Source organism: Arachis stenosperma, chromosome 6, assembly GCF_014773155.1.
Source record: "Arachis stenosperma cultivar V10309 chromosome 6, arast.V10309.gnm1.PFL2, whole genome shotgun sequence".
NCBI classification, from domain to species: domain Eukaryota; kingdom Viridiplantae; phylum Streptophyta; class Magnoliopsida; order Fabales; family Fabaceae; genus Arachis; species Arachis stenosperma.
In genome coordinates, this window is record NC_080382.1 from 8,675,439 (window position 1) to 8,692,727 (window position 17,289).

The 17,289-nt window shown below is 29.2% G+C and overlaps 2 protein-coding genes across 7 annotated transcripts; both read right to left on the reverse strand.

Moving 5' to 3' along the window:
* Window positions 1-4,433: 4,433 nt before the first annotated feature.
* LOC130933457 (short-chain dehydrogenase reductase 3b-like) lies at window positions 4,434-8,440 on the reverse strand. Its single transcript, XM_057863079.1, has 3 exons — window positions 8,208-8,440; window positions 5,559-5,687; window positions 4,434-5,381 (listed from the first exon to the last, which is right to left on the reverse strand). The coding sequence occupies exons 2-3, from the start codon at window positions 5,573-5,575 to the stop codon at window positions 4,604-4,606; spliced, it is 795 nt and encodes a 264-aa protein (XP_057719062.1). The 5' UTR covers window positions 5,576-5,687; window positions 8,208-8,440; the 3' UTR covers window positions 4,434-4,603.
* Window positions 8,441-8,870: 430 nt separating this feature from the next.
* LOC130933455 (chorismate synthase, chloroplastic-like) lies at window positions 8,871-17,015 on the reverse strand. Of its 6 annotated transcripts, XM_057863073.1 has the most exons (16): window positions 16,625-16,984; window positions 16,439-16,501; window positions 16,294-16,311; window positions 14,092-14,176; window positions 13,344-13,494; window positions 13,131-13,207; window positions 12,985-13,043; window positions 12,270-12,353; window positions 12,090-12,182; window positions 11,497-11,577; window positions 10,935-11,066; window positions 10,252-10,354; window positions 10,025-10,119; window positions 9,852-9,917; window positions 9,354-9,438; window positions 8,871-9,094 (listed from the first exon to the last, which is right to left on the reverse strand). In XM_057863073.1, the coding sequence occupies exons 1-16, from the start codon at window positions 16,730-16,732 to the stop codon at window positions 8,949-8,951; spliced, it is 1,446 nt and encodes a 481-aa protein (XP_057719056.1). In that variant the 5' UTR covers window positions 16,733-16,984; the 3' UTR covers window positions 8,871-8,948. The 6 variants fall into 6 exon arrangements, with proteins under 6 accessions (XP_057719056.1, XP_057719059.1, XP_057719061.1 ...); XM_057863076.1 differs by lacking the exon at window positions 14,092-14,176 and having other exon boundaries at window positions 13,131-13,220; window positions 16,261-16,311; window positions 16,625-16,791; XM_057863078.1 differs by lacking the exon at window positions 14,092-14,176 and having other exon boundaries at window positions 13,131-13,220; window positions 16,625-16,784.
* Window positions 17,016-17,289: the final 274 nt, after the last annotated feature.

A 17,289-nucleotide genomic window follows, 5' to 3' on the forward strand; every position in this document is an offset into this window, starting at 1 on the left:
ATACATAAGAATAAGTCATGTTTTTATTAAAAAAATAATAATTTTTTTTATTTATAATAAAAAAAATCTATGTTAAATATAATTTATTACCATGTATCTGTGTATTTCTACACACGATTATAATAGTTATCATTTATGCCTATAATATTGAAGAAATTATAGTTATTATCTGTATATTTTTATGTACTCCTATATATTTTTGAAAATTATGATCATAACTTACAAGTTAAAATTTTTTAAAATTTGAAAGAAGTTGGTGCGGAGATGTAGTATGAATTTGCTAGAGGTACAACAAATTTACTCTAACCCAAAATAATAGCAATCCTAAAATTAAAGTTAGAATATTGAATTTGAAAAAATAATATTTTTTTTATTTTATTTAAAAAAAAATCTCATTACTTCTAATAACAAAACGCTTTTTAATAAAAAAGAAAGAGTTCAATCTAATTCTTGTTCCTATCTCATTACTTCGAATAACAAAGCGCTTTTTAATAAAAAAAAAAATTCAATCTAATTCTTGTTCCTTAATATAATAAGATAACGCGATCTTTCCATTATTTTTATCGTTAACTTGTACAATATGAGTGTATGACACTTAATATGTCACCTAAAGAATTTTTGTTAAGTAAAAATGACGAAAAAATTTACTTATTTTATTGCTCTATTTTGTGTCAAGAGACACTTTATTCTTCAAAATAATCGTGAGAAATCGAATTAAATGTTCACTCTACTTTTTTAAAAAAGGTATGAAAAGGTGAACAAACCTTGTAATTAAAAGTATCAAATATAGAATGTTGGGATATGTCGGATATGTCTAAAACGAGTTCAACTATTATGTGCTTATTGAATGAGCCATATTTATAAAGGCCGTTAGATTTTATTAGATGAAAATCAAAGGCTAATATAAAACAAGAGTATTGATGGACTCTAATAAATATAGAATATCTTAATACATAAATAAATGCTTTAAATGGCAATACTTTAAACGGCAACAAAATCTTTTATTCTTAAATAATTAAATATAAAATATATAAATATAAAATATATGAGTATTTTTTATTTAATAAAATTAATTATTATGCAAAAAACTTTTTTATAATATTAAAAAATTATATTAAAATAATATTTTAAACAGTAACATAAAACTATAAAATCATTAAACTTTATTTTATATTACTTGATAAATAATTAGATTATTATATTCAAAATTTATTAATTAACTATTTTTATTTAAAATATTATTATATAATATAATTTTTTATAAAAATATTTTTAAAAAATAATTTATTTAAAATATTATATATAATACATGAAAATATTATTTTTTTTATTTTTTAATTTTTTTAGAAAAACAGAATAAATAATATAATTTTGAATACATAGCTAAATAAAAAAGTTAATATTTTTATGTATTATATATAACGTTTAAAATAAATTTTACTTTTACAAATATTTTGATAAAAAATTATATTATATAATAATATATTTAACAAAGTAATTAGTTAATAAATTTTAAATATAATAAACTAATTATTTGTTAAGTAATATAAAATAAATTTTATTTATTTTATATTTTTATGTTGTAGTTTAAAATATCATTTTAATATTATAAAAAAAATTTGTATATAATAATTAATCTTAATAGATAAAAAAACTTATATTTTTTGTATTTATATTTTATATTTTTTAAAACAAAAATTTTTTTATCTTTATATAATAAAATATGTGATAATCTTCTTTTATATATATATATATATATATATATATATATATATTTATTAGGGATGGTAAAACGGGTCGAATTCGTCGGGCCGACCGCCGAACTCGCTAAAAAATGTGGGTTGGGTTAGAATTTGAAATCTGTCAAATTAAAAAAATTCGCTAAATTATGTATATATGTTCTAATTATGTGACTTTATTTATTTTATTTTACAATTTCGTATATATGTTTAAATTATGTGACTTATTTTTTAAAATAAAGATGGTTCTATTGACAAATATTATTTTAAACAATTTTATTGAAGTTAAAAATTTTAAAAAAAATAATAAAAAGTTATATTATAATTTGACTATTTTTTATTTGTAATTAATTGTTTAATTATTATTTTTAGTTAATTTTAATTAATTTTATTTAAAAAAAAAAACACAAAGTCAAACGACTAGCATTTTGTACCCACTTTAGTTGGCGGGGCGGGCTGGCCCGTCCCGCTTAAGGTGCGGGCCTAGGTGATGCAGGGCGGGTTGGGGCGAGCCGGCCCGCATTACCACCCCTATATATATATATATATATAGGGGTGGCAAGCGGGGAAGCCCGCCCCCCGCCCCGCCTAATGAGGCGGTCCCAAAATCCTAGCCCTATCCGCCTAACGGCGGGCTGGCGGGCGGCGGGCATAGCCCGCCAAATATCCTCTTTTTTTTTAACTATTAAATAATATATATATATATATATATATGCATAAAAAATCTCTCCTATTTTTTACTTTTAACTATTATAATTTCTAAAAGTATAAACAAATTATAATTTTTATATTCACAAACATTAAAGTCTTTGTAATTATAAATATCTAATAAATATAAATATAAACAAAGTTTTCATCCAAAACATAAGAGCAATGCTAGGGGGCAGCAACTTTTGTGATTAGTAGCCATCAAATAGCCATCAATGATGAGTTAATGGTGTGAGATTGATGTGAGATTTCATCCAATGGCTCACCTTTCTCTGCTGGTTATATGCTGGCCAAAATTCCATAAAGTTGCTGCCCCCTAGACTTTCCTAAAACATAATTATAAATATTGTTCCCAAAGCAAAATAAACATAATCCAAAACATAATTATAAATATTGTCTCTAAAACAAAATAAATATAATCCAAAACACTCAATTTTCATCTTTATTCTCTTGTAAGTTAGATTGGAGAAGTTAGATTTTGGCAAAAAAATTGTAAAAATACCCCTTGCTAAAAAAAATATTAAGCCCGGCGGGAAAACCCGCCCCGTCCCGCCAAAGCCCGTGGTTTAAGCAGTGCGGATTAGGCGGGCTTTTGCTATTTGGCGGTCCCAATTTTTCAGCCCAGCCCGCTTTTTTAGACGGGTTACGCGGGCCGACCCGGCGGGTTTAGGCCTGTTTGCCACCCCTATATATATACTATCTAGTAATTTTTTTATATATTAAATAATTATAATCATATAATAACATTGAAATTAGAAAACATATTAAATCTATTACAGTATAACTATTTAAAATATTATTTTAATATAATCTTTTAATATTATAAAAAAATTTTGCATAAAAATTTTGCGAATTTGGCAAATTCTTTTAATTTGACCGGTTTCAAATCCTAGTCCGACCCACCTTTTTTAGCGAGTTCGGCGGATCGGCCCGACGGACTCGACCCGTTTTGCCACCCCTAATATATATTAAGAAGATTATCACATATTTTACTATATAAAAGTAGAAACTTTTTGTTCTAAAAAATATAAATTAAATAAATACAAAAAATATAAATTTTTTTATTCATTAAAAATTAATTATTATGCAAAATTTTTTTATAATATTAAAATAATATTTTAAGCTTTAATATAAAAATATAAAATAATTAAAATTTATTTTATATTACTTGACAAATAATTAGATTATTATATTTAAAATTTATTAACTAATTATTTTATTAAATATATTATTATATCATATAATTTTTTATCAAAATATTTGTAAAAGTAAAATTTATTTAAAAAATTATATAAAATACATGAAAATATTAACTTTTTATTTAGGTATGTATTTAAAATTATATTATTTATTCTATTTTTCTTAAAAAAATTAAAAAAATAAAAAAGTTAATATTTTCATGTATTATATATAATATTTTAAATAAATTATATTTTTAAAATATTTTTATAAAAAATTATATTATATAATAATATTTTTAATAAACTTAGTTAGTTAATAAATTTTAAATATAATAATCTAATTATTTGTCAAGTAATATAAAATAAAATTTTAATTATTTTATATTTTTATGTTAGTTATAGTTTAAAATATTATTTTAATATAATTTTTTAATATTATAATTTTTTTTGCAATAATTAATTTTAATAAATAAAAAATACTCATATATTTTATATTTAATTATTTAAAAATAAAAGATTTTGTTGCCGTTTAAAGTATTGTGTATTAAAATATTGCCATTTAAAGCATTTATTTATGTACTAAGATATTCTATATTTATTAGAGTCCATCAATGTTCTTGTTTTATATTAGCCTTTGATTTTCATCTAATAAAATCTAATGGCCTATATAAGTGTGGCTCATTCAATAAGCACATAATGGTTGAGCTCGTTTTAGAGAGAATGTTGTATTATAAAAAAGCACGCTTCATAATATTAGGAAATAATTAAAATGATCAATTTCCTTATTTTATAAGGATACATGGAGTAAGTAATAAATTAGGTTTAAATAGTAAAAAAATCAAAATTAAACCACAGTACACACATCATAAATTGCTGGGAGGTAAAGAAGCAAAAACAAGCATACATCAAATTTTAAATAATAAGCATATAAACCACATCCAACTTATTACTCTGTAATATCAACGAGAACTTCATTTATTTTTTTGAAACAGGGCTATTAACGGCTAACAAGCCTCCGTCAACGACCAAATTGTGTCCACTAATATAAGCCGATTCATCAGAAGCAAGAAACAAAGCAGTTTGTGCAACATGAATTGGCTTCAACACAATCCCCTGCAAATTAGCACCGGCAACACCAGCACTTTCAACTTCGCTTGCTTCCATACCAAGAGCTTCACATGCCAAAGGTGTGGCCATAACATAAGGTGAAATCGAATTGACCCTAATTCCATAAGCTCCAAGCTCACCACACGCCGAACGCACAAGACCCACAAGGCCATGTTTGGATGCGGTATAACCATGACCAGCTCCACCGCCACCAACCAAAGAAGCTATACTAGCAGTGCAAATTATGGAGCCACGTGTCTTTCTTTCCACCATGACACGTGCCGCGTGCTTAATACACGCCGCTGCTCCACGAACATTCACAGCTATTGTGTTATCAAAGTTATTCAAATCATAATCAAGTATGTTACAGAGAGAGCCTGCAATTCCAGCGTTACTGAACATGATATCTAGGCTTCCATATTTCTTGATAGCAAAAGCAACGGTTTCTTCAACTTGTTTTTCGTCTCTAACATCGCAGTGATGGTAACTCACCTTGTCTACGCCAATGGAACTTGCAACTTGAAGCCCCAATTCATCGTTAACATCTGCTATAACAACAAGTGCACCGTTTTCCACAAATAACCTCGCTGCTTCTGCTCCTATTCCACTTGCTCCCCCGGTCACAATTGCAACCTTGCCTTCCAACCTAAAAATCAAGCAGATTTGCATCAAGGTATGATTAAGAAACTAAACTAAATCTACTATCAATTGGTCCAACACCACTTGTTCACATAATCCACTCATATAACATACTATTTTCTAAGTCACTAAGGAATAAAAAAATATGTGCTGTGATATATATTAAGAATTAATTAAGAATTACCTTTGCTTAGACGACATTGATATTAATATGGCTTCGCTGCTTTGATGTGGAAACCTGGCTTACAATTGAGAAACTTTTGTTGACAGAGGCAAAAGCTGAAGGCGTCATGCTAGTTATTTCATCAATACTCTGATTAAATAAAAGCGAGTGATGATTAGAATTTGAGTACATAAGAGTTTAGTTACTATTTGAATAGCTTCACACGTGTTTGTTGAGAGTAATAATGTATTTTGTATTCATTCAAAATTCAATTCTGAAATAATGACCACACAATTTCCATCGTTACTGGTGGACGGACATGAGGGGAAGAAAGATCCATATTCCATCATGACTTGAGTGCGATTTTAGATCCACTAAATTTTAGATCCAATAATTACAAAATTTCATCACTTCTTTTGCTGCTGAGCTATAATGAATGAACTACCAATTCAGTTTTTGTCACTTTTTCACCAAAAACAACACGATCTTTGAAAAAAAAAAGTCACTTTGATCTTTGTTTTTTATTTCTATGAGACATCTGTGATTTTTTTGTGAATTTTGCTGTTAAATACTAATAGAAAATTGCTAATCTGTCATGTTAAATTAATGAGATGATCGTTAAATGGCTACGTGAATAGTTAAAAAATGATAGAGACTGATTTATTTCTAAATCTAAATTGATTAAAAATCTATTTATTCTATTTGTCCAAAAAAATTGATACAATATTTTTTAAAGTAATTTTTTATTGTTGTGATATTTATTATATTAATATTTTTTTTAAATAAATTCTTGATTATATAGTATAATAAATATAAATTAATTAATAATACTTGATACATTATTATAGATATTAAATAAATGAGAAATGATTGAGAGAATTAAATAAATAATAAACCTAATTATCCTCCTAACTCTACAAAACTAACATTTGTCAAACTTTTTTATATCTCAAGAATAAGTATTTTTCTCTCTTAAATATCAATTTTTTATTCCTATTTGAAATTTTTTGCTCACTTATTTGGTTTTATATCTTTTTTTATTCTCTCAAATTCGTCAAGGTTCGAACTCATGACCTCCTGGATCTAGAACTCTAATACCACGTCATGAAACCACTCATGCTAAGAGCGTAACCCGACAGGACAATGTAACACTAATGATCATATCTCTAATACTTTCTAAACCTCCATTGTACACATTGTACGCTTAGGCCATTGGCTCCCTGTACTTTCTCTTTCCCTAATTATAAATCATATTTTATTTTGAAAAAAATCCAATTCATCGTTAACACATGCTATAACAACAAGTGCACCGTTTTCCACAAATAACCTCGCTGCTTCTGCTCCTATTCTACTTGCTCCTCCGGTAACAATTGCAACCCTGCCTTCCAATCTAAATATCATAGCAGAGTAGTCCATATATTGGATATAATTGTACAAAGAAATATTGAACAGGTAGTAAATTTAAAAGAAAAATGTTAGAGACTAATATAATATTTTTAGTATATAAAAAAAGGCAGAGTGAGTTAGTATTAGTTGAAATATCTATCAGGCATAGTAAGTAATTAAAGAACTACTTGAGTTATAACCTGTCTTAAATGAAAAAGCGGATTACAGAGGTGTATTTAGTGTATGTTTAGGCGTCATTATTTTGTTAAAAAAAGATATTTTTTTAATAAATTTTTTTTTATTTTTTGACGTATTTGGCAAATTTCTAATAGTAAAAGTAAAAGTACTAGTAAAATAAAAAAAAAGATCTTTTTGAGAAGCTGTAATTTATATCTTTTTTTAAAAGATTTTTTTTTTAAAAAAAAGATTTTTTCATATAATAAATAAACAAAAAAATACTTTTATATTGTTATACCCAAACATAATTGATAAATAAAAAACTTTTTTACATGAGATATTCAAACATAAAATTATTTTTACCTTTTTATAAGATTTAAAAAAAAAAAAACTCAAAAAAAGATATTTTCTAAGTTCACCTAAACAAACTATAATTCTAGTTTGATCGGATTCATGCTTGGGTAATGTATGTTTCTGTAACATCAGAATAGTGTCTTTATCAAATAAGTGAAAACTCGCAAAACAAGGTAAAAGCTAGGAAAATTTAATCATTTTTTCTCCCAAATAAACCCAATTTATATATCGTTATTGACTTAAGCGTTCAGAATATTTTTTACATATATATACTTCACGGTCAAACTTGAAGAATCCTTCCGGTATATTTGGACGAGGTACAAATTTTAGATACCATCAAAGACACCAGAACATATGAAAAAAATATTAATTACCTAATCTTTTTCAATTTAAAAACCACAATTAATTAAAAAATATTGTTTATATAATAAAATAAGTCACCAAAATCAATCATCATATATTTATATATAAATATATCTATATTATTTAACTTATTTTTAATATATATTTTATACTAATAACTGATTTTTATGAGTAATTTTAATGTACCCATGATATGGTTAATTAGCCTAACATAACTTATTCACATAATCCACAATTCAGACAAGCACCCTTTATACATAGGATTGCTAATAAAATGCTATTTTCCAAATCACTAAGGAGTAAAACCGGCGATCAACTTGCTTTTAATAATTATATGTGTTGTCATATTGGTTTAAATTTTATCTGACGCTAAAATTAATTAAGAATTACCTTTGCTTAGACATTGATAATACGCCTGCTACTCTCGTTACTTCTTTGAATCAGATATAAGGATTGTTATTTCCCTTTCTTCTTTAACCGTTTCTTCTTTTTAGCTCAGTTATGAGTGTTGGGAGTTCCCCACCTTTCTCTTTATTGTCCTGATATGAACGCCTGTATTCTATTTTCATTGAAATGAAAAAAAAATTATCTTTTAAAAAAAATTAAAAAGATAATACTACTGCTTCGCTGTTTTGTTGTGCAATCTTGGCTTATAATTGATAAACTTTTGTTGTCGTGTTGTGTGTATGGTTAAGGGACAGAAGGCGCTGCAAACTTGTTGATCACACAATTTCCTACAGGGACAGGGATTATGCAGAACCATATATTTTTATATTTATTTTGTTAATTAAATAAATTTATTTTAAAATATATTATATTATATCATGTATTAGTTTTACATTATCTAAGTTATGAGTGTGTCTCTTTTAATTGAGTTATATTTAAATAAGTTATATGTTTATTTTTTTTAGGCTCTTTTGAGAGTAAGAGTCTAAAAAATGCATTCTTAGTTTGGCCAATCAAAATAGATTCTTGCCTATTTTCATCGTAGTAAAATTGGTGACTTAAACAACATCTCGCATGAGGGATGAGGCATTATTAAAAATTAAAACCTTATGACAATACAGGAGGATAAATTGCACTAAAAAAAAAATTTACATTATATCGTTCTTTTACAGGACATTATATCATTCAAAAGGGTACTTCTTCTGGCTGTAATACGGGCAACAAAGGCTCTTGCAAATCTGAGTTTACGGGAAACAGATTACACTGCGCATACTGCGCCATCAACTGGTCCACAAGCACCAAACCTACCATGGCCTCTACCACGGGTACAGCTGCAACAACAGTCCAAACAATGATTTCACACATTTTTCCACTCATGGATGTGCAGGCAAACAAAATATGTTTATATTTTGTAATTGAAGATAACACAGACACGTGACAATGTTTCATCACATAAGAACTATCTGATCTTAGTTTTAGTTAATTCTAATGTACTCTGTACTCTCCTAGCAATTTAAATGAATTAATATATAAAGCATACTCTCTTTCCAAGAAGAAGAAACGAGGAAGGCAAAAGGCCGAGTTTCTAACCTCTTGGGACAACACAAGGATCATGACGACCACCAACTCTCAGAGTCGTTTCTTTTTTATCTCGAGTCACCGTATTTTGCTCCTTCTGCACAAGCATAACACCATGTTCACTTCAGATAAAATACTTAAGTAAACACAGTCAAATTGTCACGAAAAGGACCGCCTGATCAGCTAAACATCTAGTGAACATATATATGGCAGGAAATTAGATGAGTTGGCCTTTTTATACCTTTCATTTTATCTTTGATAAAATTCACACAAGAACTCACTTTTTCATTGTTCAATGCCAGTAGTTCTACAATTTAAAATTGACAAATCATGCGTGACCAGGAAAACAAACGCCCTTTGCTCCTCAACTTCCACTTAAAAGAGGACTTTTGTTGAGTAATGAATATGGCATCTGTCCTCACGAAAGTGGTTAAGTAAACTACCTCAACTACTGATTAACCTTCCCGCAAAAATGAGAGAGAGAGAGGGAGAGGGAGAGAATGGACTTACAGCAATAGTTGATGTCGGCTTGAAAGCTATTCTCATGTTTATGATTTCTCCATTGGAAATTCCACCCTGATTATCAATACAGACAATAGTAAGTAAAATATTTATAGACACATAACCATCATACTGCACATCTAGAGACAGCTAATTAGTAATAATAGAATGGAAATTGATACCTGTATCCCACCAGAACGATTTGTTCTTGTCCTTGTCCTTCCATGTTCATCTATATAGAACTCATCATTGTGTTCACTCCCAGTCAAAAAGGTACCTGTAATGATTTCATCAAGCCATCATCAGACAAAGTAATTGAAGAAAATAGCATTTTTAAAACAATTCTGCTATAGTCAGGTCATATCGTAACACAGGCAATCAGAGTTAATAAAATAAGCAATCCAAATACCTGCAAACCCACTACCAAATTGAAAGCCCTTGGTTGCAGGCAATGACATAGCAGCTTTAGCCAGTTCAGCTTCAAGTTTGTCAAATACTGGTGAACCAATCCCCTGATATATAATAGATTCAATTATACTCTTAGGCGGAAAGATATATTGAACATCAAATAATACAGCACTAAAATAAGTTAAAGCAATCTTCCTTCTGTTCTGCGTGTTAATTATTAAAGTACCAATAGCAGGATCAGTAGAGCACTCTAACATTGATGGGCTACAAATTTAACCATGGATACATGCTACACATGAAAGCAAGCTCTTAAAAGTCCCAAGGATGACTTGAGCACAGCTTGTTTGAGTTCAACTAAGGCCTAGTTTCCAATGTTTTCTAGATTTTATAGAATATTCAAGTCATGCCTTCATTAGATTAATTTTATAATCAACAACCATTCAACAATGAGAGTTTTAGACTCTTGAAACGCCATGCCCCTTGTATTCTTGCAATTCAATGTTAAATTGTTATTACTAGTACTATTATTATCCATGGGTATCAACTACGAAGTACCTTACACTCACCCAAAAAACCCTTGTGTTATTATATATTTAATCAATTTTACAAGTTTACTTGTACCCTAAATTGTAACTGCTAATTTGCTCAGTAATTTTATGCTGACAGACAAAGGTAGAAACTTACACGTGGACAGTTCCTCACTATGCATGTCACAACACCACCAACAGAATCACCTCTAACTCGGACAGCATCAATAGCAGCTATCATCTTCTCTGCATATTCAGGGTCAGGACATCGAACAATGTTGCTCTCGATCTGGAAAGTTTCCAAAGAATATATGCCAAAGCCAGATTTCAGCTTCAGAATTGCAATAATATAAGAGAGTAATAACCAATTATGAAAGCCAGATTTCAGCTCCAGATTTGGCTTACTGCAGTCAGTAAAACATTATGGCATTGGCCTTTTTATCTACGAATGCCATTTTTATTTTCCTAACACAGAATTGGAAAGAAAAGTATAGACATGATATGCAAAGACAATCCAATAGATGAGGGTTTAGAAGATGTCAACCTAATAAGTTAGTACCATTTAAAAATATTAAAGTTAAAACAAATAGTCATCTTCAATTCTCCATGTATAGGATACATTAAATCTCCTTTAAACATTTTTGTTTGGCTTAATACTTCAGACAAATTTACAAAAGGCACCAATAAACATATATGAATGTGAATATTCACTTTAATACCTGATCAAGTGTCACAGTCTCATTATCAATTAAGTCCTCTGGCAGAACAACCTTGTGAACTTGAGACACATATGAAAGAATCTGAAAAGTAAGAGAACTTTAGCAAAGGATAACCTAAAGGAATTTGCATATAAAAACATGATACATGCACATAAATATGCACCAACTATGAATAGACATATATAAATAATCGATGCTGGACAACTTCGCTTATGTCTTTACTGTGTAAAGTTCCATGTTTCTTTTCTTGTTTTAGAGGATGTCTTATCCTCTCCCTTGTTTCTTTTCTTTTCCATGTTTCTTTCCTCTTTTCTCGTTTTAAAACTTTTTGCCTATCAAGAAGAAGAAAATATGTACTCTTTGCATGTATTTTGAAAGGTAGGAACTGATAGAATAATAACAGAAAACATAACATACAATGGAAAAAGGGGGAGAATTAGATTCAAAATATTTTTATCCCATATTAATATCTATTGATACAATTTTACAGTTTCTTCACAAAATAAACAGTGGACCGCTAAAAAAAGGGACAGAAACTCCATTGTGTAAAACGGGCAGAAAACTCTAGCCTAAACCACAAGACAAGTACACACCTCAGTTCCTGCAAAATCCTTAAGGATTTTTTTAGCAACAGCACCAGAAGCAACCCTTCCAATGGTTTCTCTTGCAGAAGATCTACCACCCCCCTTAAAAATAAGAGCCCTGATGCATAAGTTTAATGCCTGTCTGATTAAAAGAAAATGCCAAACTCATAAAATCATAAAAGTTGATACCTGAACTGATCTGATACCATACTTCATGTCGTAGGTTGCATCCGCATGGGAAGGCCTATAACGTAATGACAACTCACTATAGTCCTGAAACCCAGAAAATGAAATGAACAAAGCTATAAGCATTACAGAATCATCTAAAGAATGCCAAATATGAACTTGTGAGTCAGTCATAAATCATAATCAATTATTTTTATCAAGACTCCGAAGTACAAGTTATTACTTCATCTAACCAATTGCCAAATAAGGATGATAGATTTACCAAAAGATTGAGTATGACAGGAATCGAGGCTATTGGATGTTGAATCAGTTAGGAGTTAGTAGTCAAGAGTTAGTAAAAAAATTGGGTGGAAAAGAGACTTAGGGAGATTAACACTTAGTAGGAAGGGAATAGGAGAGCCGAGAGGCCTCTCCAGCACAAATGTGTCATCCAAGAAAACACCCATCTAACATCAGTCTAAGTCCCCAAACATATATGGCTGGTTTTAAGTGCAAGTTCTAAAGAATATAGAGTTTATCATCTTTGATTAACACCCCCCCCCCAACCCCACAAAAAAAAACACACGTGCAAAGAAAATAAAAAGAAAAAAGGAGGGGGGAAAGAAGAATCTCCCTTTAGTTCAACATTATAACAGCAAGTTTAGAATAACAATAAGTGTTGGTTGTTTTTTATTGACTCTTCTGTACATGAATATAAGCTAGAGCATTAGATATTCACATGTCCTTTTTGATCAGTACTAGGTACAAATAGATGGATTGGAGTTCCAGTAGTAAGTCCTGCAATTAACAAATTATACTTCAGTGTTTCAATTTTTTTGCAATAAACATACAGCTTCCCAACAAATATATAGAAGAAATATTAACCTTCGAAGATTCCTGAAAATATTTTACACGTATCAGTCTCCTTTCTAGGAGTTGTAATTATGCTTTGGCCTGGCCTCCTATACACAATAACTGCACAATGTTACTCTTTAGAGACATTTTGTAATGCATAAGAAACAACCATTTCCTATCATTCATAGTTACAACAATGAAAAGCTATCTTTAAATATATTCATCTGTTACACTATGCAGTACCTTCTGTCAAGATCAACTTGCACGTCAGACTCGGAGAGAGGGATGCGAGGAGGACACCCATCAATGACACAACCAACACCTCTCCCATGAGACTCTCCATATGTTGTCACACGGAAGTGATTTCCATAGGTATTCCCAGCCGCCCGTATCTCTGTAATTCACCAATGACTTCAGAAACTCAAACCAATGTCCATCTCAATATCATTAACTATGAACTCTTAAATGCATAAGAGACATTAGATTACAAACCAACCAACCATTTCCTTTAATTTCATTATCATTTAAGAAACACTCAGACATTGTCGGAAGTTAAAGTCAAAACCAAGTTAGAAGCATTTGAACTAAGTATACATCATCTAGGAAGCTTAAAATTTAAAATCCTAATAGGTAGAAAGTTTCAGGGGAAAAATAAATAAATAAAATTAAGAATCAATTTCACATAAGATGAAACATGTGTGTATGCCCACTCCGAGGAGTTCTTACATGAACTAAACAACGAAATCACCTATTACAATGAGTCCATTACAATGAATTACATGCTATATCGAACTTAAAACGTTAAAATACAGCAACGGATTCAATATTCAAAATCATTAAGCTGGGAAAATTGCATTCATGAAAGCAAATAAATAAACACAACAGAGAACACGTATTTGAAAGAATAAACAGGGAGCAGATTGCAGGGAGAAATTTATATATTATGATGCAATGAAGAGAAAAAAGAGGTGGAAGGAGAGAGTGAACTGACGGAAGTTTTTGGGAATGCGAGGAACGTAAGCGGAGGATTGGGATCGGAGGTTGGAATTGGGAGAGATGGAACCGCCGAGGAATGGCTTCGAAGAGAGACAGGTAGAAGAAGAAGCCATTGAAATAAAACAGGTCGAAGAAGAAGAAAAATGATGAATTAATATTTGAATTGAAATGAGTAGTAAGGACTTAACGATGGAGCGATGAGGTTTGGGCGTTAATTGAGTAACCTTATATGATAAAAAAATATTAGGTATATATGAATAAAAAAGGTAAGGAATAAAATTAATATTCACTTAGCTTAAATAACACATATAGATTAAAATCTGACAAAAAAAAATATAAATATACAATCGATCAATTTATTTATAAGATTCAGGATTTAATATAGAATCATGGAATAGTTACCGTCATAAACATGCTAATTTATGTGAATGGAATTGAAGAAATAAAAATCGAATTCTACATGTTAAAATTTCTTGTTTTTGGGTTGGAGTTCCATATAAATTAATTACCCATGTAAATAATAACATTCTAGGTCAACATAATGACATCTTTTTATAGGTATAAATGATAATAAATATATAAAATTACCAACTATGATTTATTTTAACGATTAATAACAAAGTTTGATTGAAATTGTGCATTATAGAACACAATGAGTAATTATCTAAAATATTAGTTATTCTCTTAATATTTTAAAAAAATTTAAATATATTATTTTTAAAATTATTAAAAAGATTTAATACTTTCTTATTTAAAAATTAAGATGAAGATTTAAGATTTTCAAATTTTTTTCTTGAACGTATCATATATCAATTGTGATATAAAGATAAGTACGTTAACAAAGCTGAAATGCATTCATAAATTACATAAATAAAAGAATAAAATAGAAAAAAATTATTAATTATACACATAAACTTTTGTACTGTATGAGTTAAAGTAGAATTAGTTAGTAACTTAAAATTAGAAAATAAAATACAATAATAAAAATGTAAAACACTTAAAATAATAAAACTGTTTAAAAATTTTAACTAATATTATAATTTACCATATTTTTTGTTGTTGTTTCCTAAAGTATTTTATTTTGTCATTGTATATAACATTCAAAATCTTATATAATTTGAAAGTGTATTATAAATTTATAATTAATTTTAGAGGGACAATTATAAATAAAATATATATTATCTTCAACCATTTTATAAAACTAAGAAGCATGAGAAAATTAGTTTTTTTCACAAAGATCATAAACAACTCCAAAAACACAACTTCTACAATACATTATCACCACGATTTGTAACATCAACACCGAAAATCATAGTTTTTCACTGCCTCAAAGAGTTGAGATCTACTCATAGTGCAATAATTTTCCCAAAGAAAGTAGAGAAAATGCAATTAATCAAATAAGAACAAAAAATACTTATATCATTATTAAAAGATAAAGGTGAATTACTAGTAATTAATCCTATTTTTCCATTTTCCGAGTACAATTCTCTATTGCTATTCAAGCAAATCGCAAGGCAATGAAAATTACAGATAATCAAGGGGTAGAAACAGGATATTAAAGAGAAATCATAAGCATGATGCTCACTAATGAAAATATTTTGATAACTAAGGATTTGTCTTGGTGGTAGTCAAAATTATAAACAAAATAAATATTGACAAAAATATTTATCCATAAAACAGATGACATCCACATATTCCACAGACTTGGCCTGGAAAATAAAAAGTTTAAAATTTCCCATCATAACCTAATGAAACCCAAAATAAAATATCATCCATCATAACTCTTACATTACCATAAAGACTATAAGAATAAAAGAGAGACAATATAGTCAATGTAATTACCACTCATCATTGAAGATATATTCAATCATCTTACCTGAGCATCACTTCCGGGATAAGATTTAACCAAGATGCACACAATATTAAGCACAGAAAGAAGAACAGAATCATGTAGCAGAGTTAAACATGAAATTTACAAAGTTTCATTTGAAAGCAACAAAGCTGAAATGGGTTGTGGAAAAAAAAAATGACCCAATTTTAGAAGAGGAAAGACCCAAAAATCAAGAATTGAAACTCACTACCTTGAAGAGTGATGAATATAGTAGATATAGTTTGAGGAATTGAACAAAAAAATTAATAGAAACACAATAGAGTGGATACAAACCTCCACAGTAGCTGCAGAAAGATCTTCTCTTACCTTAGTTCCTAAATTATTCTGAAATTACAGAAGCCAGGACATCAAAAACCAAAGGAAAAACAAACAATTCATGCTGCATTACTTGGAAATCTCACTTGCTCTTATTGGATGCAAAATTGAAGATAAGAAGGAAACAGGTTAAGACCTTTTGGCAAAGGACAATTAGAATCCTGTTCTGGATTTTCTGCATCAATGGAGAAAGACGCCTCTGCACAACAACAACAACAACAATTGTACAGACATTTAAATCAGATCAAATAGTAAGGAACACACACAACTCATCATCGCAAACCATTACGAATCTGTCATTGGAAAAAGAAAAAAGAAATACCCCTATAGTTGTAGCAGCTTCCGCTGGCACAAACGCCGCCGAACCTGCCTCTGCATCTGCCTCCTCCCTGGTTGCAATCCTTGACCCATTCCACCACGGCTGTAGCATGCACGACCGTCATCAAATTCTCCACCTTATCCACCACCACGACGAACTCTACCGCGACCACTGGGACCCATGTTGCCTTAGACTCCTCCACCACCATAGCCGCCGTCGCCACTCATCCACCTTCATAACCCCTACCACCACCGCTGTTGTCCCTTCCACCGCGACGACTCCCCTGAAGGTTGGAGCCATCAGGTACAGTGACATCAACTGCCTTGAAACTCTATCATCTCCCCCTTCAAGTTAGATTAGGAACAAGAAGAAGGGAAGATGAAAAAAGGATCGAAAAACAGGATAGGATAGGATAAGATTTTTTTATTTTTTTTAAATAAAAATAATTTTATGTTTGAATATTTTATAATATTTTGTTTTAATTTATCAGTTATATTTAAATATAATTATATAAAAATATTATTTTATTTATTTATTATGTAAAAATGTTTTTTAAAAATTTTAAAAAATAAAACGTTATATTTTTAATATTTTGACTTTTATTTTTATTATTAAAAATTTATCAAAATTAAAAAATAAAAAATTTAATAAAAAAATTATTTTTTTAT